This window comes from Balaenoptera borealis (assembly GCF_965194805.1).
Source record: "Balaenoptera borealis genome assembly, chromosome: 20".
NCBI classification, from domain to species: domain Eukaryota; kingdom Metazoa; phylum Chordata; class Mammalia; order Artiodactyla; family Balaenopteridae; genus Balaenoptera; species Balaenoptera borealis.
The window spans coordinates 8,349,919-8,373,798 of NC_138879.1; the positions used below are offsets into that span (position 1 = coordinate 8,349,919).

General features: G+C 44.8%; 2 protein-coding genes across 38 annotated transcripts in view; one reads left to right on the forward strand and one right to left on the reverse strand.

Moving 5' to 3' along the window:
• The window catches only part of METTL23 (methyltransferase 23, arginine), a 143,845-nt gene that overhangs the window by 45,048 nt on the left and 74,917 nt on the right, over positions 1 to 23,880 (forward strand). For 3 of the 32 annotated variants that reach the window (XR_014238277.1, XR_014238279.1, XR_014238248.1), the window contains one exon: positions 22,994 to 23,105. The exons of 25 other annotated variants lie outside the window; for them this stretch is intronic. The gene's annotated coding sequence lies outside the window, so the exon portion shown is untranslated. Of the gene's footprint in view, positions 1 to 15,267; positions 15,283 to 15,394; positions 15,564 to 22,993; positions 23,106 to 23,880 lie in introns of those variants that run through there. 4 more of the 32 variants (XR_014238278.1, XR_014238280.1, XR_014238252.1 and 1 more) reach the window with 2 other exon arrangements.
• On the reverse strand, positions 404 to 23,091 carry ST6GALNAC1 (ST6 N-acetylgalactosaminide alpha-2,6-sialyltransferase 1). 6 transcript variants are annotated; one of them, XM_082371192.1, is made up of 11 exons: positions 22,981 to 23,088; positions 22,140 to 22,252; positions 21,148 to 21,572; positions 13,750 to 14,449; positions 12,798 to 12,966; positions 12,465 to 12,636; positions 12,107 to 12,245; positions 11,757 to 11,860; positions 11,486 to 11,575; positions 11,301 to 11,400; positions 404 to 11,017 (listed from the first exon to the last, which is right to left on the reverse strand). In XM_082371192.1, exons 3-11 carry the CDS (start codon positions 21,276 to 21,278, stop codon positions 10,826 to 10,828), a joined length of 1,797 nt encoding a protein of 598 aa, XP_082227318.1. In that variant the 5' UTR covers positions 21,279 to 21,572; positions 22,140 to 22,252; positions 22,981 to 23,088; the 3' UTR covers positions 404 to 10,825. The 6 variants fall into 6 exon arrangements, with proteins under 6 accessions (XP_082227318.1, XP_082227320.1, XP_082227321.1 ...); XM_082371194.1 differs by lacking the exon at positions 22,140 to 22,252 and having other exon boundaries at positions 22,981 to 23,091; XM_082371195.1 differs by having other exon boundaries at positions 13,768 to 14,449; positions 21,148 to 22,252.

A 23,880-nucleotide genomic window follows, 5' to 3' on the forward strand; every position in this document is an offset into this window, starting at 1 on the left:
GACCACGGCAAAGACTCAGCCAATGAAAGCCATGGGCTCTTTGTTTACTATAGCCCTTCCAACTTTCTTTTCCTTTCTTTTAAAAGCTACTTCCTTCCCTTGCCTTGTGGGGACTTGCACGTGGCTTGTCTTGGTTGCAGACCCCAAATTGCAATTCTCTGCTGATCCCGAATAAACCCATCTTTGCTGGAGAAATATCTGTCAGTTTGTTTCAGGTCCACTGTGGTGTTCTACTATAAGAAAAAGCATTTTTTTCTTCTTCATTATTTACTTATTTATATCAGTATGGACTCATGGATTCCTGTTGCATTCAATGTGTTGAAATTCGTTACTATCATTTCTTTTCAATCTCAGACTGTCCCATATTTAGCCAATGGGAGCTCCTGCAATCTGGCTTCTATGGTTCTTTTGATATGTCCCCCATTCTTTAAGCAATTCCTTACTTTCTGGGATAATAAAATGTTCCAGGTTTATTTTGTACCTTCCATACCCCAGCTGTGGAATCAGCCATTTTCCCAAAAAGCCCTGGTTCTGTATAGTGGAAAATGGTATTATATTTAGGAACCCAAGATCTGGGCACTGCCTGTGGTCATTGTTATTGGAGTGTCATTGCCTCTAGGCCTTATCAGTTGACAGAACTAGAAAACATATGTGTGTGTGTGTATATACACTCATAAAAAAATCCCTTTATATATAATTCTATCTGTCTATCTATCTATCTTTCTATCTATCTATCCTCACAAGTTCATACTGATACTTCCAATTCCAGTCCAACTGCATAAGATTCATTGTTCACTATAATTTTGCCCCTTTCCATATTTGTACATTTTTTTTTCTATTAATGAGAAATTTGGTTCCCATTATCCTTAATATATTTACTTACTTGCTTAATTCTGTAATACACTGAAAGTGATTTCAGAATTACTAAGCCACAGCACTGTGTAAAACAAACCTACCGATTAGAATTCAGTATTTGTTTGCAGTTCTTTTTGTCTTTATTCTTTTTTTTTAAATTAATTTTTATTGGAGTATAGTTGATTTACAACGTTGTATTGGTTTCAGGTGCACAGCATAGGGAATCAGTTATACATATACATATATCCACTCTTTTTTAGATTCTTTTCCCATATAGGTCATTAGAGAGTACTGAGTAGAGTTCCCTGGCTTTACAGTAGGTTCTTGTTAGTTATCTATTTTATATATAGTAGTGTGTATATGTCAGTCCCAACCTCCCAATTTATCCCCCCTCCCTTTCCCCCTTGGTAACCATAAGTTTGTTTTCTACACTTTTTGTCTTTATTCTGAGGACATATAGTTGAAATATAGTTTTTCTGCTTCTGTGTGGTTATGAATAACATTTTAATACAGTTAGGTTCATTTGTTTCTCTTTGTATCCCATTTCAGGATTTCCCTCCATCTTTGCTGATTTTAATATTGTTTGAGTATGTAAGGTACAAAGGCAAAACTATGCCAAAAAGCACACCCAGGGAAGTCCCTCCCTCCTGCCACCCTGTTCCTATTCACTCTTCCCCCTTGCTTAACCAGTCTCACTAGTTTTTGGTACCTTTTCCTTGTGTTTCTTTTCGCAAAAATAAACGGATACATGTATATTTTCTTATTTCCTACATAAAACGTATAAATATTATAAATATTCTTTTGTCTTTACTTAAAAAAAAAATACTTATTAACAATATGTCTTAGAAACCACTCCCTGTCTCTTCATGTAGATCTTCCTCATTTTATTTCAGCTGCATTGTACTCCACTGTATGGATGTACCAGTCTTTATGTTTACATTTCGTATGTTTAAGGATTTCAGCAGTTTCCAATATTTTGCAATTTCAGACAATGTTGCAGTGAACAATCTTGTGCATATTTATTTTTGTATTGTTGGAGACGTATCTTCAGGGTAAATTCCTAGAGAAGGGATTTTATTGGGGGGTCAAGAGGTAAACACAGGGCTTCCCTGGTGATGCAGTGGTTAAGAATCCACTTGCCAATGCAGGGGACAGGGGTTCGAGCCCTGGTCTGGGAAGATCCCACATGCCACAGAACAACTAAGCCCGTGCAGAACAACTAAGCCCGTGCACCACAACTACTGAGCCTGCACTCTAGAGCCCACGAGCCATAACTACTGAGCCTGTGCGCCACAACTACTGAAGCCTGCACGCCTAGAGCCCGTGCTCTGCAACAAGAGAAGCCACTGCAATGAGAAGCCCGTGCACCGGAACAAAGAGTAGCCCCCACTCGCCACAACTAGAGAAAGCCCGCATGCAGCAATGAAGACCCAATGCAGCCAAAAATAAATAAAAATAAAGTAAATTAAAAAAAAAAAGAGGTAAACACATATGTACTTTTGTTTGAGATTACCAAATTCCCCTTCACAAGGGCTGTACAAATTTGCATTTCCACGAGCTATTATAGAAGTTCCTGTTTCCCTACAGCCCCGCCAGGAAAATGATTGTCAAGCTTCTTAATTTTTGCCAATCTGAAAGGTGAAAAACGGTATACCAGAGTCATTTCAACTTGTATCTCCCTTATGAGTGAAGCTGAACATTTTTTCACATGGTTAAGGGCCATTTTTATATCTTTTCTGAGGGAGTTGTTGCTGTTCTTGTTCTGTGAGCATTTTTCTATTGGGTTTTGGGTCTTACTTCCTTCCATTTTTATCAGATTAAAAAAAAAATTAGAGATATTAACCCTTTACCATGATATTTATGGAAAATATTTTTTCGCCATACAAAATTTTACTATATTTATGTAGTCACATTTATTGATCTTTCTTTGCCTCTGGACTTTGAGTCATGTTTAGAAAACTTTTCCCTACACCTTAGTCAAAGAGGTATTCACCCATAAATTCTTAGTACTCTTAGCATTTCATTTTTTACACTTAGATCTCTGAACCATCTGGAGTTTATTCTTGTGTGGGGGGCAAGTTACAGATCTAGTTTGATCTCTTTCCAAATAGCTTTCTGTTGTCTGAGCACCATTAGTTACAAAGTCTATTTTGACCCAGTGATGTCCATATGTACTTGGGTAGATTTCTGGGCTTTCCATCCCATTCAGCTGGTCGTCTGTCTATTCACGCAGCAGTACCACATTGTTTTAACAACAGAGACTTTATAGTAAATCTTAATATTTGGCAGGACTACACTTCCCTTGTAGCCTTTCTTTTTCAGGTTTTCCGAGCTATTCTTACATGTTTATTCTTCCATATGAATTTTAGTATGCATTTAGGATCTAGAAAAAATGTTTTGGTATTTTTATTGGAATTACATTAAATTTATAAATTTACTTGGGGAGAACTGACACATTTATTACATATGAGTCATCCTTTCCAAGAACAAAAGATGACTCTCCACTTGTCCAAACCTACTTTTGTGTCTTTCAGGGGTATTTTTTTTTTAAGATTTTTTTTTGATGTGGACCATTTTTTAAAAGTCTTTATTGAATTTGTTACAATATTGCTTTTGTTTTATGTTATGGTTTTTTGGTCCTGAGGCATGTTGGGGGGGATCTTAGCCCACCAACCAGGGATCGAACCCGTACCACCTGCATTGGAAGGTGAAGTCTTAACCTCTGGACTGCCAGGCAAGTCACATTTCAGGGGTATTTTAATGTTTCCCTTGTATAGATTTTGGACATTTCTTGTTGAATTTACTGCTAAGTATGTTATTTTGTTAGCTGCTATTGTAAGTGGGTTTTCTCTACATTATATCCTTTCCCTGGTTATTGTTTATGTTTATGAACATAAACAATATTGGTTTCTGTATGTTAATTTTATACCCTGCTACCTTACTATATCAATATTATATAGTATATTTATTCTATTTAAAAAAACTATTTATTTATTTATTTGGTTGCATGGGGTCTTAGTTGAAGCAGGCAGGCTAGTATATTTATTCTATCATATAGTATGATATCATTTGCATACAGATTCTTTTCTAATTCTTATGCCTCTAGCTGACTTCTCTTTTCTAATTCACTCAGAGTGAGTAAATTTGGACCCAGATAAAAGAGGCTCAGGCTTTATGTTTGGGTAGCCTGAGTTTAAATTTGAGGAGGCAGATTTGGACGTCCTCTACTGATACTATGTGATCCTAAACAGATACTGAAATTCATGTGAAAGAACAAACATGTAGGAATAGCTTAGGAAAATTTGAAAAAGAAAAGCTGGGCACCGCAGAGAAGGGGGCGTTGAGATGCTGCTGCCTGCCGCCCAGTTGGTACTGCACCCTTCTTGAGCAAAGCAGATAGAGACCTACTGATATTAGCTTCTGAACCTGAGAATTAAGTCTAAAAGGGAGCTTGCTCCCCACCCCGCCCCCACCGCCACTCCCCAGAGCTCTTCTGGGCTTCAGAGTTCAAATCCTGGAGATAGAACTCAAAGAGGTAAGGTAAACTGAAGTGTCTTCGGCTTAGCCCAAATTCTGTTCCTGGGGTTTTAGAAAATGCAGATTTATGGGATGATAAAAGGATGAAAGGAGAAGGAAAACAAGTTCCCTGTTGCATCAGGCTTTTCACATACAGTGATTTCCTTGTGAAAAGGATACCCCAAAAGTCATTTTACAGATTAGAAAACAGCAGCCTAAGGAAATGTTGAAAGATGATTTTTTTTTTAAGGGTAAAATTCTAACTCATACAAATGTAAAATTAACACATATCAGCACCAGAGGGCAGACAGCAGAAGCAAGAAGAACTACAATTCTGCAGCCTGAGGAAGGAAAACCACATTCACAGAAAGATAGACAAAATGAAAAGGCAGAGGACTTTGTACCAGATGAAGGAACAAGATAAAACCCCAGAAAAACAACTAAATGAAGTGGAGATAGGGAACCTTCCAGAAAAAGAATTCAGAATAATGATAGTGAAGATGATCCAGGACCTCGGAAAAAGAATGGAGGCAAAGATCAAGAAGATGCAAGAAATGTTTAACAAAGACCTAGAAGAATTAAAGAACCAACACCTAGAAGAATTAAAGAACAAACAAACAGAGATGAACAATACAATAACTGAAATGAAAACTACACAAGAAGGAATCAGTAGCAGAATAACTGAGGCAGAAGAACAGATAAGTGACCTGGAAGACAGAATGGTGGAATTCAGTGCCATGGAACAGAATAAAGAGAAAAAAATGAAAAGAAATGAAGACAGCCTAAGAGACCTCTGGGACAACATTAAACTCAACAACATTTAGATTATAGGGGTCCCAGAAGGAGAAGAGAGAGAGAAAGGACCTGAGAAAATATTTGAAGAGATTATAGTCGAAAACTTTCCTAACATGGGAAAGGAAATAGCCACCCAAGTCCAGGAAGTGCAGAGAGTCCCAGGCAGGATAAACCCAAGGAGAAACACGCTGAGACACACAGTCATCAAACTGACAAAAATTAAAGACAAAAAAAATTATTGAAAGCAACAAGGGAAAAATGACACATAACATACAAGGGAACTCCCATGAGGTTAACAGCTGATTTCTCAGCAGAAACTCTACAAGCCAGAAGGGAGTGGCACGATATATTTAAAGTGATGAAAGGGAAGAACCTACAACCAAGATTACTCTACCCGGCAAGGATCTCATTCAGATTCGATGGAGAAATCAAAAGCTTTACAGACAAGCAAAAGCTAAGAGAATTCAGCACCACCAAACCAGCTCTACAACAAATGCTAAAGGAACTTCTCTAAGTGGGAAACACAAGAGAAGAAAAGGACCTACAAAAACAAACCCATAACAATCAAGAAAATGGTAATAGGAACATACATATCAATAATTACCTTAAACATGAATGGATTAAATGCTCCAACCAAAAGACACAGGCTCGCTGAATGGATACAAAAACAAGACCCATATATATGCTGTCTACAAGAGACCCACTTCAGACCTAGGGACACATACAGACTGAAAGTGAGGGGATGGAAAAAGATAGTCCATGCAAATGGAAATCAAAAGAAAGCTGGAGTAGCTATACTCATATCAGATAAAATAGACTTTAAAATAAAGAATGTTACAAGAGACAAGGAAGGACACTACATAATGATCAAGGGATCAATCCAAGAAGAAGATATAACAATTATAAATATATATGCACCCAACATAGGAGCACCTCAATACATAAGGCAACTGCTAACAGCTATAACAGAGGAAGTCGGGAGTAACACAACAGTAGTGGGGGACTTTAACACCTCACTTACACCAATGGACAGATCATCCAGACAGAAAATAAATAAGGAAACAAAAGCTTTAAATGACACAATAGACCAGAGAGATTTAACTGATATTTATAGGACATTCCATCCAAAAACAGCAGATTGCACTTTCTTCTCAAGTGCACACCAAACATTCTCCAGGATAGATCACATCTTGGGTCACAAATCAAGCCTCAGTAAATTTAAGAAAATTGAAATCATATCAAGCATCTTTTCTGACCACAACGCTATGAGATTAGAAATGAATTACAGGGAAAATAACGTAAAAAGCACAAACACATGGAGGCTAAACAATACGTTACTAAATAACCAAGAGATCACTGAAGAAATCAGAGGAAATAAAAAAATACCTAGAGACAAATGACAATGAAAAACACGACGATCCAAAACCTATGGGATGCGACAAAGGCAGTTCTAGGGGGGAAGTGTATACCAATACAAGCCTACCTCAAGAAACAAGAAAAATCTCAAGAAAACAATCTAACCTTATACCTAAAGGAACTAGAGAAAGAAGAACAAACAAAACCCAAAGTTAGTAGAAGGAAAGAAATCATAACGATCAGAGCAGAAATAAATGAAATAGAAACAAAGAAAACAATAGCAAAGATCAATAAAACTAAAACCTGGTTCTTTGAGAAGATAAACAAAATTGATAAACCTTTAGCCAGACTCATCAAGCAAAAGAGGGAGAGGACTCAAATCAATAAAATTAGAAATGAAAAAGGAGCAGTTACAACAGACACCGCAGAAATACAGAGCATCATAAGAGACTACTACAGGCAACTCTATGCCAATAAAATGGACAACCTGGAAGAAATGGACAAATTCTTAGAAAGGTATAACCTTTCAAGACTGAACCAGGAAGAAATAGAAAATATGAACAAGTAATGAAATTGAAACTGTGATTAAAAAATCTTCCAACAAACAAAAGTCCAGGACCAGGTGGCTTCACAGGTGAATTCTATCACAGAGAAGAGCTAACACCCATCCTTCTCAAACCCTTCCAAAAAAATTGCAGAGGAAGGAACACTCCCAAAGTCATTCTATGAGGCCACTATTACCCTGATACCAAAACCAGACAAAGATACTACAAAAAAAGAAAATTACAGACCAGTATCACTGATGAATATAGATGCAAAAATCCTCAACAAAATACTAGCAAGCAGAATCCAACAACACATTAAAAGGATCATAGACCATGATCAAGTGGGATTTATCCCAGGGATGCAAGGATTCTTCAATATACGCAAGTCAATCAATGTGATACACCATATTAATAAATTGAAGAATAAAAACCATATGATCATCTCAATAGATGCAGAAAAAGCTTTTGACAAAATTCAACACCGATTTCTGATAAAAACTCTCCAGAAAGTGAGCATAGAGGGAACCTACCTCAACATAATAAAGGCCATATACAACAAACCCACAACAAACATCATTCTAAATGGTGAAAAACTGAAAACATTTCCTCTAAGATCAGGAACAAGACAAGGATGTCCACTCTCGCCACTGTTATTCAACATAGCTTTGGAAGTCCTAGCCATGTCAATCAGAGAAGAAAAAGAAAAGGAATACAAGTTGGAAAAGAAGAAGTAAAACAGTCACTGTTTGCAGATGACATGATACTATACATAGATAATCCTAAAGATGCCACCAGAAAACTACTAAGGGCTTCCCTGGTGGTGCAGTGGTTAAGAGTCCGCCTGCCAGTGCAGGGGACACTGGTTCGAGCCCTGGTCCAGGAAGATCCCACATGCTGCAGAGCAGCTAAGCCCGTGAGCCACAACTACTGAGCCCATGTGCCACAACTACTGAAGCCCATGTGCCTAGAGCCCATGCTCCGCAACAAGAGAAGCCACTGCAGTGAGAAGCCTGCGCACCACAAGGAAGAGTAGCCCCCGCTTGCCACAACTAGAGAACGCCCGCGCGCAGCAATGCAGACCCAATGCAGCCAAAAATAAATTAAATTAATTAATTAAAAAAAAAAAGAAAACTAGTAGAGCTAATCAATGAATTTGGTAAAGTTGCAGGATACAAAATTAATGCACAGAAATCTCTTGCGTTCCTATACACTAACAACAAAAGATCAGAAAGAGAAATTAAGGAAACAATTCCATTCACCATTGCAACAAAAAGAATAAAATACCTAGGAATAAACCTACCTAAGGAGGTAAAAGACCTGTACTCAGAAAACTATAAGACACTGATGAAAGAAATCAAAGATGACACAAACAGATGAAGAGATATACCATGCTCTTGGATTGGAAGAATCAGTATTGTGAAAATGACTATACTACCCAAAGCAATCTACAGATTAAATGCAATCCCTATCAAATTACCAGTGGCATTTTTTACAGAACTAGAACAAAAAATCTTAAAATTTGTATGGAGACACAAAAGACCCCAAATAGCCAAAGCAGTCTTGAGGGAAAAAACAGAGCTGGAGGAATCAGACTCCCTGACTTCAAACTATACTACAAAGCTACAGTAATCAAGACAATATGGTACTGGCACAAAAACAGAAATATAGATCAATGGAACAGGATAGAAAGCCCAGAGATAACGCCATGCACCTATGGTCAACTAATCTATGACAAAGGAGGCAAGGATATACAATGGAGAAAAGACAGTCTCTTCAATAAGTGGTGCTGGGAAAACTGGACAGCTACATGTAAGAATGAAGAGAAAAGAATGAAATTAGAACACTCCCTAACACCATACACAAAAATAAACTCAAAATGGATTCGAGACCTAAATATAAGACTGGACACTATAAAACTCTTAGAGGAAAACATAGGAAGAACACTCTTTGACATAAATCACAGCAAGATCTTTTTTGATCCACCTCCTAGAGTAATGGAAATAAAAACAAAAGTAAACAAATGGGACCTAATGAAACTTAAAAGCTTTTGCAAAGCAAAGGAGATGAAACAAGACGAAAAGACAACCCTCAGAACGGGAGAAAATATTTGCAAACGAATCAACAGACAAAGGATTAATCTCCAAAATATATAAACAGCTCATGCAGCTCAATATTAAAAAAAAAAACAACCCAATAAAAAACGGCAGAAGACCTAAATAGACATTTCTCCAAAGAAGACATACAGATGGCCAAGAAGCACATGAAAAGCTGCTCAACATCACTAATTATTAGAGAAAGGCAAATCAAAACTACAATGAGGTATCACCTCACACCAGTTAGAATGGACATCATCAGAAAATCTACAAACAACAAATGCTGGAGAGGGTGTGGAGAAAAGGAAACCCTCTTGCACTGTTGGTGGGAATGTAAATTGATACAGCCACTATGGAGAACAGTATGGAGGTTCCTTAAAAAACTAAAAATAGAATTACCATATGACCCATCAACCCCACTACTGGGCATATACCCAGAGAAAACCGTAATTCAAAAAGACACATGCACCCCAATGTTCATTGCAGCACTATTTACAATAACCAGGTCATGGAAGCAACCTAAATGCCCATCGACAGACTAATGGATAAAGAAGATGTGGTACATATATACAATGGAATATTAATCAGCCATAAAAAGGAACGAAATTGGGTCATTTGTAGAGATGTGGACGGATCTAGAGACTGTCATACAGAGTGAAGTAAGTCAGAAAGAGAAAAACAAATATTGTATATTAACGCATATATGTGGAACCTAGAAAAATGGTACAGATAAACCAGTTTGCAGGGCAGAAATGGAGACACAGGTGTAGAGAACAAACATATGGACACCAAGGGGGGAAAGTGGCAGGGCGGTGGTGGTGGTGGGATGAATTGGGAGATTGGGATTGACATATATACACTAATATGTGTAAAATAGGTAACTAATAAGAACCTGCTTTATAAAAAAATAAATTAATTAAAAATTTTTTTTAAAAATCACACATATCAGAGGTTTTATTTAACTCGTTAATTAGTGAAGGAACTAGTAAAAACTGGTTCAGAGGAGAACCCAAAGTCCCGACACACATATAGGCAGTCAGGAATGCTAAAATTAATTCGATAATAGGAACAAAACTGGTCACTATACACAGGGGAATCATTTTTCATTTCATTTCATTTGCAAAACTTATTTGCATCTCCATGGACAAAAATCATTTTTATTACTCAGTTTTCTACAACCCAGAGAGTTGTCAGGTAGCTCAAAGACAAGGAAAGTTGCAGACCCTTCTAGAATCAGATAACCCCTGGAAGGGTCTTCTAGACAATCTAGAGTGAAATGCAGGAATGCCTTCAAGATTTCACAGCTGCTAAGTAGAAGATCTGGAATTCAACCCCAAATCTACATGTCTCTGTAAGTTCAGGCTCTTTCTTCTGTGTCAAGTAGCTTTTGAACAGTGAAGGTTCAGTTAAAATTCCTTGGTCTCAAGAATGGAGTCCCCACCTCCATGGAACAGACCCTGCAGCAAATTTCCAAGGTCTCCAAAACGTCAGTCGGTCATTTGCCATCTTGAGGGTGTCCTCTCCTATGTACCAGTGTTCCCTCGGAAGTCTGGAGGGGCTCGGAGCCTGGTCCAGGAGCTGGGAAGATGATTGAAGAGTCTCCAGGCTCCCACTGCGCCCTGCATCTTGGAACAGCTGAAGAGACTTCTGTAGCCCAGGCTCCAGTCACATGGTTGGTTTGGCAGTTACAGGATGTTGGTAGAGTTGGATAATACCTTCATCATGGAGCCGCTTCCAGAGCGTTCTCTCCAACTTGAAGTCATGGTTGGTGTAAAAGATCGTTCGTTTCCATGACTTATCATAGTAGTGGTCAGAGAATTGTTCGTGGCCCTTGGTGATGAAGCCATAGGCACTCACCTACATGAAGGTTGGAGGAGAAATAAGGCCTATATTGTGTCTCCCAGGCTTCTTCTCTGTGTGTGTTGGGGGTGAGGGCCCTTTATCCTGGTTCCAACCCTAGGGGTCTGGGTGCAGGACCCCTGGATGCACATTTGCACACATGCAAGTATCCACAGTCATGACACTCCCCCCACCCCAGAGGGGTGTGCCGCCTGCCCAGCCATCATCCCATGCTGAGCAGGCCCAGGACTACCCCAGAGCTGTTTCTCCAGGTATGCCTGCTCCAGAAGCAGAGCCTCACCTGGTCACAGAGCTGAAGGGCAGTGAGCAGCAGGAGGGCCCCAGTGGTGGGCCGGTATATTCTCCAGTGGACGGTGTTCAGAGTCTTAGACCTCAGGAATCTGTGAAATACCCCAGCCACCCAGCTGTCAGGAGGCTGCAAGGATGAGAGGGACCTGGCCCCTTCCACGGGCTTACTGCTCTCACCTGTTCTTCATGTATCGGAGCAAGTCTGGGTGCAGCAACAGGTATCTGTCCAATTGCAAGCCTTCCCGGAAAGCTTCCTGGGGCCTGCGCCTGTGGGCAGGAACGGGTCCTTCAGGCTCAGTTCTCTTACCTCTCCTGGTGTGGGCCAAGTCAGGGTCATGGGCATGACTGGTACCCCATCTCTAGGTGATAGCTAAGACTGTCCCCACCTGTCCAGCCCTTCACAGCTGCTCACTACACAGCTCGACCAGGGGTAAGGGGAGGTGAGTACCTGAACCAGAAGAGGTTCTTCGTCACCAGGGTCTGATTCAGAAGCAGTGCCTCCAGCCACTCATAGTCCCGGGTGCCTTCCAGGAAGTGCAGGTAGCGGACATCCTGAGGACCAAGGACAGCGTGTGGTCCAGGAGTCCTGCCTTCAGTGGGGTGGCCTGGCTCTGACTCCAGACTTCCCGCCTGCTCTTCTCAGGCCTGGCCCGGCTCTCCTCCCTGCTCTTGCCCCTCGCATGGACGGAGGCTGTACCGGCCACAGGCTTCAGACGCAGGATGCTCGTCTCCCTGTCTCACCTGCATCCTCCCTTATCCAAAGTCTGTGTGCGGCCAGGCCCATTCCTCTTTGCTCACCTTTCCCAGAGGCACATGCCGGAAACCCCGATTGCCCAGTATAAGGAGTGACTGGGTCAGGGAGAAGGCAGTAAAGCCATAGAAGGACGTCCGAGTACCCACATCCTGTTCGTAGCCCTTAATGACAGCTCCACTCAGTCTAGACGGAAAGACAAAATCAGACAGAACACATGAGTGCAGGAGGGGGACGCGTGGAAAGGAAGGAGAAACGGGGAGACAGCACTGATGTACAGAAACTCTCTGGAGAGCCCAGGAACCCCGCCTTCCAGATACAGGCACGGAACACCCTCTCAGATCTCTCAGAAGAGCCCAGCTCTGCAGGAGAGGGGGTGGGAGGGGGCCGGGGAGGGGAGCTCACCGGAACACGTAGTCATGGCCGTCTATCTCTGGGCCCACTTGGGAGTTGTTCAGGATGCCCCCGTTGCCCACCACGGCACAGCTGATGCACCGGGAGCTCCCAGCAGGGAGGCTGGCCAGGAGCAGCTGCTGCCTGGGCACCGGGGGGAAGCAGGACACGACCTTCTGCACCACTGCAATGAGGGGACTCCATTCAGAGCCCTGGAAGGGCCAGGGATCCAGTGGCATTTCTCCCAGGGCTGGTGGCCGCCAGGGAAGAGGCGGACCAGACACAAAAAGCATGGCCCTCTGCTGGGGCCTAGCGCACACCCTGGCCCCCGGGGCAAGGACTCACAGGAGAAGTTGAGCTCCATGAAGCCGAAGGGTGGAGCAAAGTGCTCCAGGCGACCCCACTCGCTCTGGTTGAAGTGTCTGGAGTCCAGGAAGAGGGTGAGGTTGGGTAGAAAGAGATTCTGGAGCCAGGGTGACTTGGAGGCTTTGATCTTCACTGAGTCAGGGCAGGTCTACATGCAGGAGAACGGGTCAGGCAGGGAGAGGCCCAGGAAGGCCATGGCCAAGGGGTGGGGGTGTGGGGAGGCAGGGGCAGAAAGCAGGCCTCAAAGCTGGGAAAGCGTCGGTCTCTGCTACCTCTTCCATCCTATTCCCAGGGCCTTCTGGCCCCACCCCCACCCCCGCCATCGATCATCCCAGCCTACTGTGGTCAGGAGGGCTCCCAGGGAACCAGTGGTTCTCAGCCCTCAAGGCAAATGTACCTTCCTACGTGTGAGAGGAGCGGACCAGCCTGTGAACATGCTATGGGTCCCAGGGCTGTGCGTGGTTGCAGTGATGTGTGTAAACACCCATGTTCTGAAGGCTCCCTTCCCACAGCTGCTGCGGGCCCAGGCTGTTTTTCTTAGGGAGGGAAGAGAGGGAGGGTCATAGAATTATCTATGCAGGGAGAACAGGGCTGGCCTGGGTGTTCTGGTCCCTTAGTCCCTGCTGGTTCCTGCCCCTTCCCCTGCCGCAGGACGGGATTCCGGTGCAGGTCACACTCTCTCACTGGGATTGACGACCCTCTGGGCTCCTAGAGGCCCAGGACAGGGCCTTCTCGCTCACACCCTGGGACCTGCCTTCCCTGCCCTGCTTCTGGCCATTATAACAAGGAAGGATGGGATGAGAGCAGTGCTGGGGGGAGAGCATGGGTGGGCCGAGGCAGAGCTTAGGACCGGAGCCTGGGAGGGAAGGGAGAGGGTGGGGCCTCAGGGCGGGGTCGGCGGGGGTGGGGGGGGGCGTGCAGGAAAACTCACCGTCTGGAGGCCGCTCACCTCCAGGCTGTATTCTTCCTCAAAATCCCACTGCGGCTCAGACTTGAAGTTGGCGGCCCGCAATCTCTGGCCTCTCTGGGTGGTGGGGCTCTGGAGAGGGGCTGAGGACGGGGTGGCCTGGGCTCTGTCCTTGGGTGGGACGGCCTCTGTGGTGGCTCCTCGGACTCCCCTTCCCGTCGGCCCCGCTCCCGCAGGGGTCTGCACCCCAGCCTGATTTTCTGGAAGGGGCGTCCTTGCTGTAGCTGCTGCGTTGCCCTGCAGCTTCGTGGGCACCATCCTTGGGGCCGTCGGCCTCGCGCTCTGGTCCCCTGACCCTTTGGTTGTCCTCGGGTCCTGACTGTTCAGCGGCGGCGCCTCCGTCCAGCCAGAGGCCACCCCCCCGACTTGAGCTCTCGGGGGCAGCGTGTCCCCCGCGGTGTCCTTGCTCGCCTGCGCCTCCGGTGCTGCCATCCTGGCTGTGCTGGGTGCTCTGTCTGGCTCCTCGGCACTGGCCTTGCCAGCCTCCGCTCCTCTGCCCTCTCCAGCTGTGTTGGCTGTGGCCTCGGGGGGGGTGTCCTGCATGCTGGTCCCCTGTGCTGACTCCACGTGGGCGGTCGTCCTGCTTCCGGTAGTGGGTGCCTGGGACGTAGGCTTTTGCAGCAACTCCGGAGACCTTTCCTTAATGTTCTCTCGATGCTGATTCCTAGAGACAGAGATGACTTTGGATGAAGGCTGAAGGCTGTAGGGACTTGAGAAGCATAACTAGTATCTATCTTTGTGTCTCAAGTGGACGTCAAACCAGTCTCCAGGAGAGATGAGGGAAGGGGCATCACCGTCCACTACCCAAAACTAAGCTGCACTTGTTGGCAATGGGTCTGGAAACTTACTCTGACCAATAAAGAACCCTTAGTGGTGGCACGGAGTTTGGGGAGCTGGAACTGGATGCCAAGGGCAGAAATGAACTGCTCACCCCCCACCCGTGCTGCGCCCCCAGCTCTCCATGTTTGCACCTCTGTGGCTCCCAGCGTCTGCTACATTCCCGATTGTGAGTCTAAGAATGAGTTTGCGTGAACCTAGTCCTGTCATCTCATATCTGTATGATTCAGTGGACCTTTTTTTTTTTAAAATAAATTTATTTATTTTATTATTTATTTATTATTTTTGGCTGCATTGGGTCTTTGTTGCTGCGCGCGGGCTTTCTCTAGTTGCGGCAAATGGGGGCTACTCGTCGTTGCGGTGCGCGGGCTTCTCATTGCGGTGGATTCTCTCGTTGTGGAGCCCGGGCTCTAGGCGCTTGGGCTTCAGTAATTGTGGCTCGCGGGCTCTAGAGCGCAGGCTCAGTAATTGTGGCGCACGGGCTTAGTTGCTCCGTGGCATGTGGGATCTTCCCGGACCAGGGCTCGAACCCGTGTCCCCTGCATTGGGGGGTGGATTCTCAACCACTGCTCCACCAGGGAAGCCCCAGTGGACCTTTTTTTAAAAAAAATAAAGCATAGGTAATAAAGGTAACTTTGTCCACAGAGAAAACGGAAAGATGCATTCCTGTTAAGACCATAGCTGCCAACCTTGATTTCTGAAAGATTGATGCCTACCAGGGCCCTGTGGGGCTCCCGAGCATGGAGGCCTTTTTGTCCCCCATTTCTTGTAGGCAAGACTCCAGCCTCCATGACCTTCCCTGAAAGGGCAGATTCGAACAGTTGCTAATCAAGGGAGGAGCAGCCAGGAAACCACCTGAGGCAAGATTAAAGGGACCAGAGAAGCTCATCAAGATTAGGAGAAAGACGGACCACCTGAGACCCTGCACACACCCTAATCTTGTGAGCAACCCCACCCTTTTGAAACTCTTGCCTTGATCCTTATTGCATACCCCTGACCACAGGCCTGACTATAAGACCTCTCCCTATTCCCCAGGGAGGGGGGCACAGTTCTTGAGGCGCTAGTCTACTGTGTTCCCCCTTTGCCTGGCAAAGTAATAAAGCTATCCTTTTCTACTTCACCCAAAACTCCATCTCCGTGATTTGATTTGGCACCGGTGTACAGAGAAGCTGAGCTTTCGGCATCAAGATCTGTCTTAAAGATGTGCTTCGAATCCTATCATGAGTCCATCCCCGCTTAAAAGCAAACTGTTGGAATTCCCTGGCGGTCCAGTGGTTAGGACTCGGCGCTTGCACTGCTGCGGCCAGAGTTCAGTCCCTGGTCGGGGAACTAAGATCCCGCAAGCCGTGCGGCGTGGCCAAAGGGGAAAAAAAAAAAAACAGCAAACTGTTGATTGTTGGAAAAATATACATACTCGGCAAATATTTGTCGAGAGACGACCATATTTGCCGCATCCCATGTTAGATGCTGGAGATGACGGATGAAAGGCGTGTTTCCCAGCCACAGGAGAGAGGAAGTCTAGTGAATGGACAGCCGCGTCGTTAAAATACGAAACACATATTGTGCTGTGGAACGTTTGAGCACGGTGGGAACATGAAGGAAGGAGCTCTGTCTGGGCACCGTGGAAGCAAGGAAGGCTTCCTGGAGGAGTTCCCCTCCGAAGAGGATTAAGAGTGGGGAGGAGGAAGTTTCAGTGTCAGAGGCATGAGAACTTGTGGTGTTGGAGCCAGGAAGTAATTATGAAACAGAGTGGGGATGGGTTGGGGGCTTGTGGGGCAGGAGATGCTTCCAAACAGGCAGGCAGGGCCAGGTCATTACTTGCAGTGTATGTTGGACTGAGGAATTTAGACTTTATCATTTGTCTCTCCATCCAGGAGGAGCTGTGGAAGAATTCCAAGCGGGAGATGGGGTGGGGGTTCCTGAAGGCAGGAGTGGGGCACATAAGCTGATTTTCATCCTGCAATGCTTATGCTAGCCGTGGGAGAAGGCAGATGCAGGGTGGCCGGTCTGTCTTCTGGCAATCAAGGTTTCTGACTCCAGGGATTGGATTCACTTTATTTTCTTTTCATTTTCTACTATGATGTGAGGCTGTCAAAAAGCATCATTTAATTTATGCAAGTTGGTATCGGGTGTTGTGCTGAGAAAAGCCTGGCTCCTCAGCTCTGCTTGGTTCTCTAACTGGACGTCGTGGGGGAGCCCCCGGGCTACACACGTTTTGGGGGGAATCCCTGGGAGCTTTGGAAAAGAGAATTTTCCTGTCTAGTGACTTAGCCATTACTATATGGCTTTCCAGGTGTCCTTTACCTGGCATCCTAGCCCTCCCTGACTTGTCTTGGTCACTCTTGTCCCAGGGTCCCTTTGTCTGTTCCCACCATTCTTCTTCTAAGCCAAATACAACGATTTTACTTATTCTCCGTCCTTTATTCCCAGTCCCGCTGTCACCATAACCTCTTTGCCCCGGGGCCCCAAGGACTCTATCCTAAACCACTGCATCAGCCTCTAACCTGTCCCCCTTAAAACCCCTGTGCCCGGGGAATTCCCTGGCGGTCCAGTGGTTAGGACTCAGCGCTTTCACTGCCGTGTCCTGGGTTCAATCCCTGGTCGGGGAACTAAGATCTCGCAAGCCTCGAGGCGCGGCCAAGAAAACCAAAACCAAAACCAAAACCACTGTGCCAAGCCACCTACCCTAGCCTATAATCTACTGACAGAATAACCTGCATAAAGCACTCATTTAATCAAGCTACTCCCTTACTGTAAAACTTTCCATAGCTATAGAATAAAGTTATTTAAGGCCACACATTCATTCTTTCATCAACAAGCATTTACACTGTGTTACACAAGCACAGTGTCCAGGACCTGTTCAAATTACTGGAGAAATGGAGACAGATAAGACAGTTCCTACCCACAAGAAATTCATAGTCTGGCAGAAAAAGACGAATTTAGGGTTTATGACATCATGTCAGGATGGATGTGATAGAGGGGCATGGACGGTGGTGCGATGCCAGCCTGGTGTCTTGGCTGGGAGCAGGGACTCTGGAGCTAGCCTGCCTGGGTTTGAACATCAGTGACCAGGGTGACCTTGGACAAACTACTTAACTTCTCTTATCTGTAAAAGGGGGTGATGATGATAGTATTATCTACTCTCAGGCTTGACACGTGATTCGTAATCATAACTCCAAGGCCAGTGCCTGGCACGTGGTGAGCGCCTTATCAGTGTTTGTTGCCTTACTCATCCATCAGTCTCCCATTCCTGAACGCATCCTGCCTTTTCCCGTTTCTGCACCATTGCTGATGCTTTTTCCTCACTTTGCAGTGTTCCTGCTTGCTGAAATGTCACACAGCCATCAGTCACTGTGCAAATGCTCTCCTTACCCCCCACCCCGCCCCCCTGCTTGGATTACTCATGTGCTCCCGTAGCACCTGTCACAGGTGACTTTATTGAGGTCATTTATCACTACTGATAATATGACCTGCATTCTCTTACTTTGTGTATGTCTCTCTCATCCCTTAGACTCTAAACCTCTTGAGAGTCAACACATAGGAGGTAGTGGAGAAGCATGGGATCTGGAACTCAAATCCCCTAAATTCAAATATCCGTTTTGCTACTCCCTGGCTCGGTAAAATTCCCCTTAACCTTTTTGAGCGTCGTAGTCTGCATTTTTGTCAGAGAATAAAAATACTAATCTTGGACAGCAATTGTGAAGATCAGAAATAACACATGGAATGGCCCCTGGAGCATAGGTTAGGGTTTGAAAATCATCTTCTCCGACTCTCAAATTATCATGGCGCGTCATGAAGTGTAAACACCACCATGATAATGACCTTCATAAACCACAGGGATCTACAGGTGCGGTCTGCGTTGTACACCTCCCTTTCCTTTCTGATTTTACTCTCACCCTGTGCCCAGGCAGCACTGTGGGAAAGGGGGGCCATTACCAGTCTCTAAATTGCAAAACTGCCCATCGCTTTGGCCTCTCCCTCTCTCCCACTCCTCTCCTTCAAAATATCTCTGATTTTCCACTTCTTCCTGTTCCACTGTCTCTGTCTTAGTCCAGATCCTCTTCACCTTGCGTTTTAATGGCTAAAGTCGGCCCTGGTCCCTCGCTTCACACCAGGATAATCTGTGTGGAGTCGTCCGTCTCCCTTGGGTACCGCGGCTGGTCAGGCCAAAGTGGCAACTCCCTCCTCCTCCTCCGGATCCATCCTGTTCACTTCTGGCAGACTCATCAGTCTTAAAATACCACTGTCACAAGGCCACCTCCCTGCCTGAAAGCCTTCTGCAGCAACACTCGGTCCCACCTTCCTAAATGCCCTTCATTTCCCTGAGGTGGATTCTCTCTCGGCTAAGCAAAGAGGACACCGATTTAGGACTTATTTAGGCCGGCTTCCTTGTTCGTCCTTTTCTCACCACATGAGTGCCTTGCCCTGAGCACTCATCCAAGCCCTACCTGTGTCCCAGACTCCATCTTCTCTTTGAACCTCTCAACACACAAAAACTCCTTTCCTCCAGGGACCTCTACTGTTCTGGCGTTCATGAAGTTATATAAACAGTTTATTGAGAAATCTCAATATGCCACCCTTTTCCTAGCCCTTACAATCTTGGGCAGATTCAGTAACTTTACAGTCACTGTTGAAGTCAGGACAATCCTAAATGCATGTTCATCAGATAACAGAGCTTCAAATTACATGAAACAAGAACTGACGAAACTGAAGGGAGAAATAGACAAATTCAAACCTGTTTTGGAAATAAGTCAGGCCTTTTCTTCTAAAGCTAAACATACACCTTCCTTATGACACACCAATTCCACCTGTAGATATTGACCCAGGAGTAAAAAAAATATGTGCACAAAAAGATTTGTACAGCAATGTCCACAGCAGATTTACTCATAATTCATAATAGCCAGAAACTGGAAACAACCCAAATGTCCATCAATAACAGAATGGATAAACAACGTGTGGTATATTCATACAATGAAATGATTTATAAACTTTAGAGGATCCTCAAATTCACCAGTGGCCTGAGAAATGCAAATTAAAAAGAGAAACACGCTTTTACCTATCATATGATAAAACTTTAAAAACATTCACAAGATCCAGTGTTGCTACAGAGGTTGGAGAGAGTTAACTCACACACCTGTCGGTGTAGCCTTTTCTGAGGATGACTTGATGGTATCCACTGACATTTAATGTGAACATAATCCATTATCTTGGCAAATCCACTTCTAGAAATCTACCTACAGGAATACTTACATAAGCACACAAAGGTATGTGAAAAACCCAAGTGCCCATCGATAGGGGCTGGTTAAATAAACTATATCCGTTCTATAGAATGCTATGCAGCCATGAAAAGGAAGGGAGTAGATCTATAGGTGCCAACATGGAAGGAGGTCCACGATATAGTGTTGATTTAAAAAGTCAACCTGTGGAACAATGTGTATAGTGTGGTACCTATCTGTCCATCCATCCATCCATCATCCATCCGTCCATCCAACCATCCAACAATCTACCTGTCTGTCTATCTATCTATCTATCTACCTACCTACCTACCTATCACCTACCTATCTACCTATCTATTTCCCCATCTGTTGTAACGGCTTGTCTAACATAAGGTAAAGAGCACAGATTATGGAACCAAAATGCCTGGGTTTGAGTCAGCTACCAGCTGAGTGAACTTGGGTCATTCATTTAAGCTCTCTGAGTCTCAGTTTACTCATATACTCATAAGCATAATGCCTGGCATATAGTGAATGCTAAAGAAGTGTTAGCTACAATAATATAGTAATTATTTGTACACCAAAGCATTAAGGTTAGTTACCCGTGAAGACTGGATAGAGATGGGGATATAATGGAGAGACCTTTATTTCTTGCTTCACCTTTCTGTGTTTTTTAAAACTTCATGAGAGCATGTTTCACTTTCAAATTCTAAGAATAGTGAAACAAAATCATTCAAAATACATTGAATCTGGAAAGAAAGGGATCTCTCACCGCTGGAGATGTGTTTATAAGAAAACTGGTCTAGAGGGTCCTTTTGAAGAATTAGGTTGGGACCCAGAAGTTCAGCCACTGTCCTAAGTGAGTGATCTCCCATTTTACAGACAAACGTCTCAGGGATTGTATGATTTAGAAGTTAATGGAATTCACGGGATAAATCTTTTGCTTTAGGACACAGAGAATGGCATGTCAAAATTAACCCCAAAGCTGGGGTTATTACTTACAGTCCCAGAGGGGAAAATAGTCTTATTTTCTACTTATGCCTTCAGGAGTCCAGGCCAATAGTTCTCTAACTTCTGCTTCTACCTCCTCGATGTACAAGCCCCATGGCACCCTGTTTCCCTGTTACACCACCTCCACGTCCCCCAAGTCTCCCCTTTGAGCTTCCTTGCCCGTGGTTCCTGCCAACCTTCCTGATCCCTGACACCGCCGTAAACACAGAGGTGTCTCAGATTTCCCCAGCCCTCCCTGGGCTGTAATTTTTCAATTTCTTCTAATAAATCACGGGGAACTTGGAAAGGGTCAGAATCTTACCTGGTAGGCGTTGTATTAGTTTCCTTAATAAAGGAGGGCAGGACGAAGAGGAAGAAGATCAGCACGGCCAAAAGCAAGAGCCATTGGACAGCTTGGCCCAGACAACTGGGTCTCCTCGGGCAGGGCCTCATGATGGTGGGCTGGGCCGTGCAGGGAATTTCTGGATGTCCTGGGGCTTTGACGTAGACAGCAAATAGTTTAACTGCTCGGATCTCCCGGCTGGGCTGGGGTGTGCACACCCTTTTGTCTTAACAAGCCACTCTGGTAAATGCGGAGTCTATCAGAGTCTGTCAGGGAAAGGAGCCGCCTTCCCTGCTTTATGAAGGCTTATAGGCTGGCATGGCTTGAAGGAAGAGAAACTCCTTCTGTTCAGACAAGTTCACCTTCTTTTTCTTTGTCTCTGAAGCCGATTTCTGAATGTAGAACTTAATGAGAAACACACACACGTTACATGGAACCTCACTTTTAACAGGTTCCAAACCCCGGGGACCCCGGACAAGTGCGTGGGCTGGAAGGGCCTTGCACAGACTCCACACTCAACATGAGTTTTATAAGAAAAACACAGGGAACCCATTCAGGGTTGAGACCCCCGAGCAATCTTTCCCTGAAAGACTAGTGTGCAGCCATGGATGGGAGCTCTGAGAATATCTCATTTCCCGAGTATTTAGAAAAGTAGCTCTCAATCTTGGGTGCCCATTAGAATCACCCGAAGCTTTAAAACGTTCTGATGCCCAGGCTGCGCCTCAACCAATCAAACCAGAACCTCTGAGGACGGGTATTTTCCACGCATGGGTGTTTTTTAAATTCCCCGGGTGATTCCGACGTGTGGCCACGTTGAGAAGCACTGATGTGTAGCCATTCTGTTCAGCCTTCCCTGCCTCTCATCTGAAGTCATGCACCGTGAGATGCCTCACGTGCACGAGTGCAACCCTCACAGCCACTCCAGGAGCTGAGCATTATTATCAACCTCATTTTACAGTTGAGGAAATCACCTCTGTGCTCAGGCAGCTTGCCCAAGATCACGGCGTGAGCCACTGGCTTGGGGACCAGATCCAGTTGCCCCACAGGCTGTATTCTTACTCATTGCACAGCAGCACTTCTGAGCCTTGATAAGAAAAACAAAACAAAACACAGAACACTTGGGACACGTGCACAACTCAGAGAAATAATATCAAGATCAGTTGTAGAAAACTTAGAACATTCAGGGGCACAGCCCTTTCTAAAGTACTGTGGATTTCCAATTTTTAAAATAACTGCCGACAGTACGGTTGAACCACGCAGGTGTGTTCAAGCAGTTGAAGTGGGAAAGGTGCAGCTTGGAACAGCAGGGCTTTGATGGACTTGGGACTCGGGTTCCCTGCTCACACACGGCAGTGTCCATCCCTCTGAACACATAGCTTCCAATTCTGTACCCAAAGTTCTTGGCTTTCACCCAGGGGATGTGCCAATAAATGTTTAAATCACCTTCCCCAGGGAGGATGAAAAAGGTATGAACATGATACTGTAACTCGTGACACTATTCCAGGGGATGGGCTGGAAAGAAAACTCTTCTTAGTACTGATTCAGTCTCTGTCTCTCTCTCTCTGCACACCTAACCTGTAAGTGCTCAAACACTGACTCCATAGTAAACATTTTCTGAATAGACCCCTGTCCAGTCCTAACTCTTTGCCTTAATTGACCCTTTGCCCTCAGTTTGCCTGCGTACTTGGCACACACAATTCCCTGACACCCTGGTGCCTGTTTGCAATGCCAGGCAAAGGAAGTGCACCGTGGGAAGGGACTTTCTTACCCACAGCATGGGTTTGCCTAAACAGAGTGTCTCTTTCACCTCACCTGTGTTTTGCAGAAGGCACTGGCCATCAGTCTTCTTTCTGGCTTCCACAGAGCATGGAGATCTAGTTGAGCTCCTGAGCGCCAGCTGAGCTACTGTACACAGCTTTCCTCTCACCACCTTAAGGGTAGGTTGAACCTGGAGTTCTTGGAACCAGCTGGTAGGGGCGGGTTCATTCAGAATTCTCGCTTCCTGGTTCTCAGGTTCCAGCCCAACATGCTGCTGTGTGTGCCTGAGTCGAATGTGAGATCCGGAGAAGTATGAGTTTTTGTGGAAACTGACTTGACAACAGTTTTGTAAATATCATCACAATGTTCGTGTTCAGTAAGGTCTATTTTTTCTCTCCTTTTTAAGGGAAGGCTTTTGACTTTAATCTTCTTTAAGGACTTCCCTGGCGGTCCAGTGATTAAGACTCCGCGCTTCCAATGCAGAGAGTGTGGGTTCGATCCCTGGTCGGGGAACTAAGATCCCGCATGCTTATAATTAAAACAGGCTTATAACCTTCTTTATACACCAGCCCATAGGATGTGTGAGCCCTTACGTGCAGATACGACTTGTTAAAAGATTATTTTCAGCAAAAGGTAAAATCATGACTCTCATACAGATACGAAACATGAAAATGTGTTACAGATTTTATTCCACTCATGAGAGAACCAGGCAGATGTTATACCTGATTCAAAACAGAAGTGCAGAAGCACACACTAATATAGAGCAAGGACTGTGAAAATGAATTAGATGGGAGCAAAACTGGTTTTTCCACAGGGGGGAGGGAAATCACAGCCAGGGCATAATTTGCATGCTTATAAGCAACCTACAATGTACAGAGTTGTAAGGTTGCTCACAGATGATGGAAAGCTAGGGACTTCCCTGGCGATCCAGTGGTTAAGACTTTGCCTTCCAGG

Excerpts from the sequence above, each read along its gene's own strand:
- ST6GALNAC1 (XM_082371194.1), bottom strand. The coding sequence starts at position 21,278 with ATGAGGCCCTGCCCGAGGAGACCCAGTTGTCTGGGCCAAGCTGTCCAA. Across the intron at positions 12,637-12,797 it reads CATGGAGCTCAACTTCTCCT|TGGTGCAGAAGGTCGTGTCC; the intron begins GTGAGTCCTTGC and ends CCCTCATTGCAG. Across the intron at positions 11,576-11,756 it reads AAGAACCTCTTCTGGTTCAG|GCGCAGGCCCCAGGAAGCTT; the intron begins GTACTCACCTCC and ends TCCTGCCCACAG.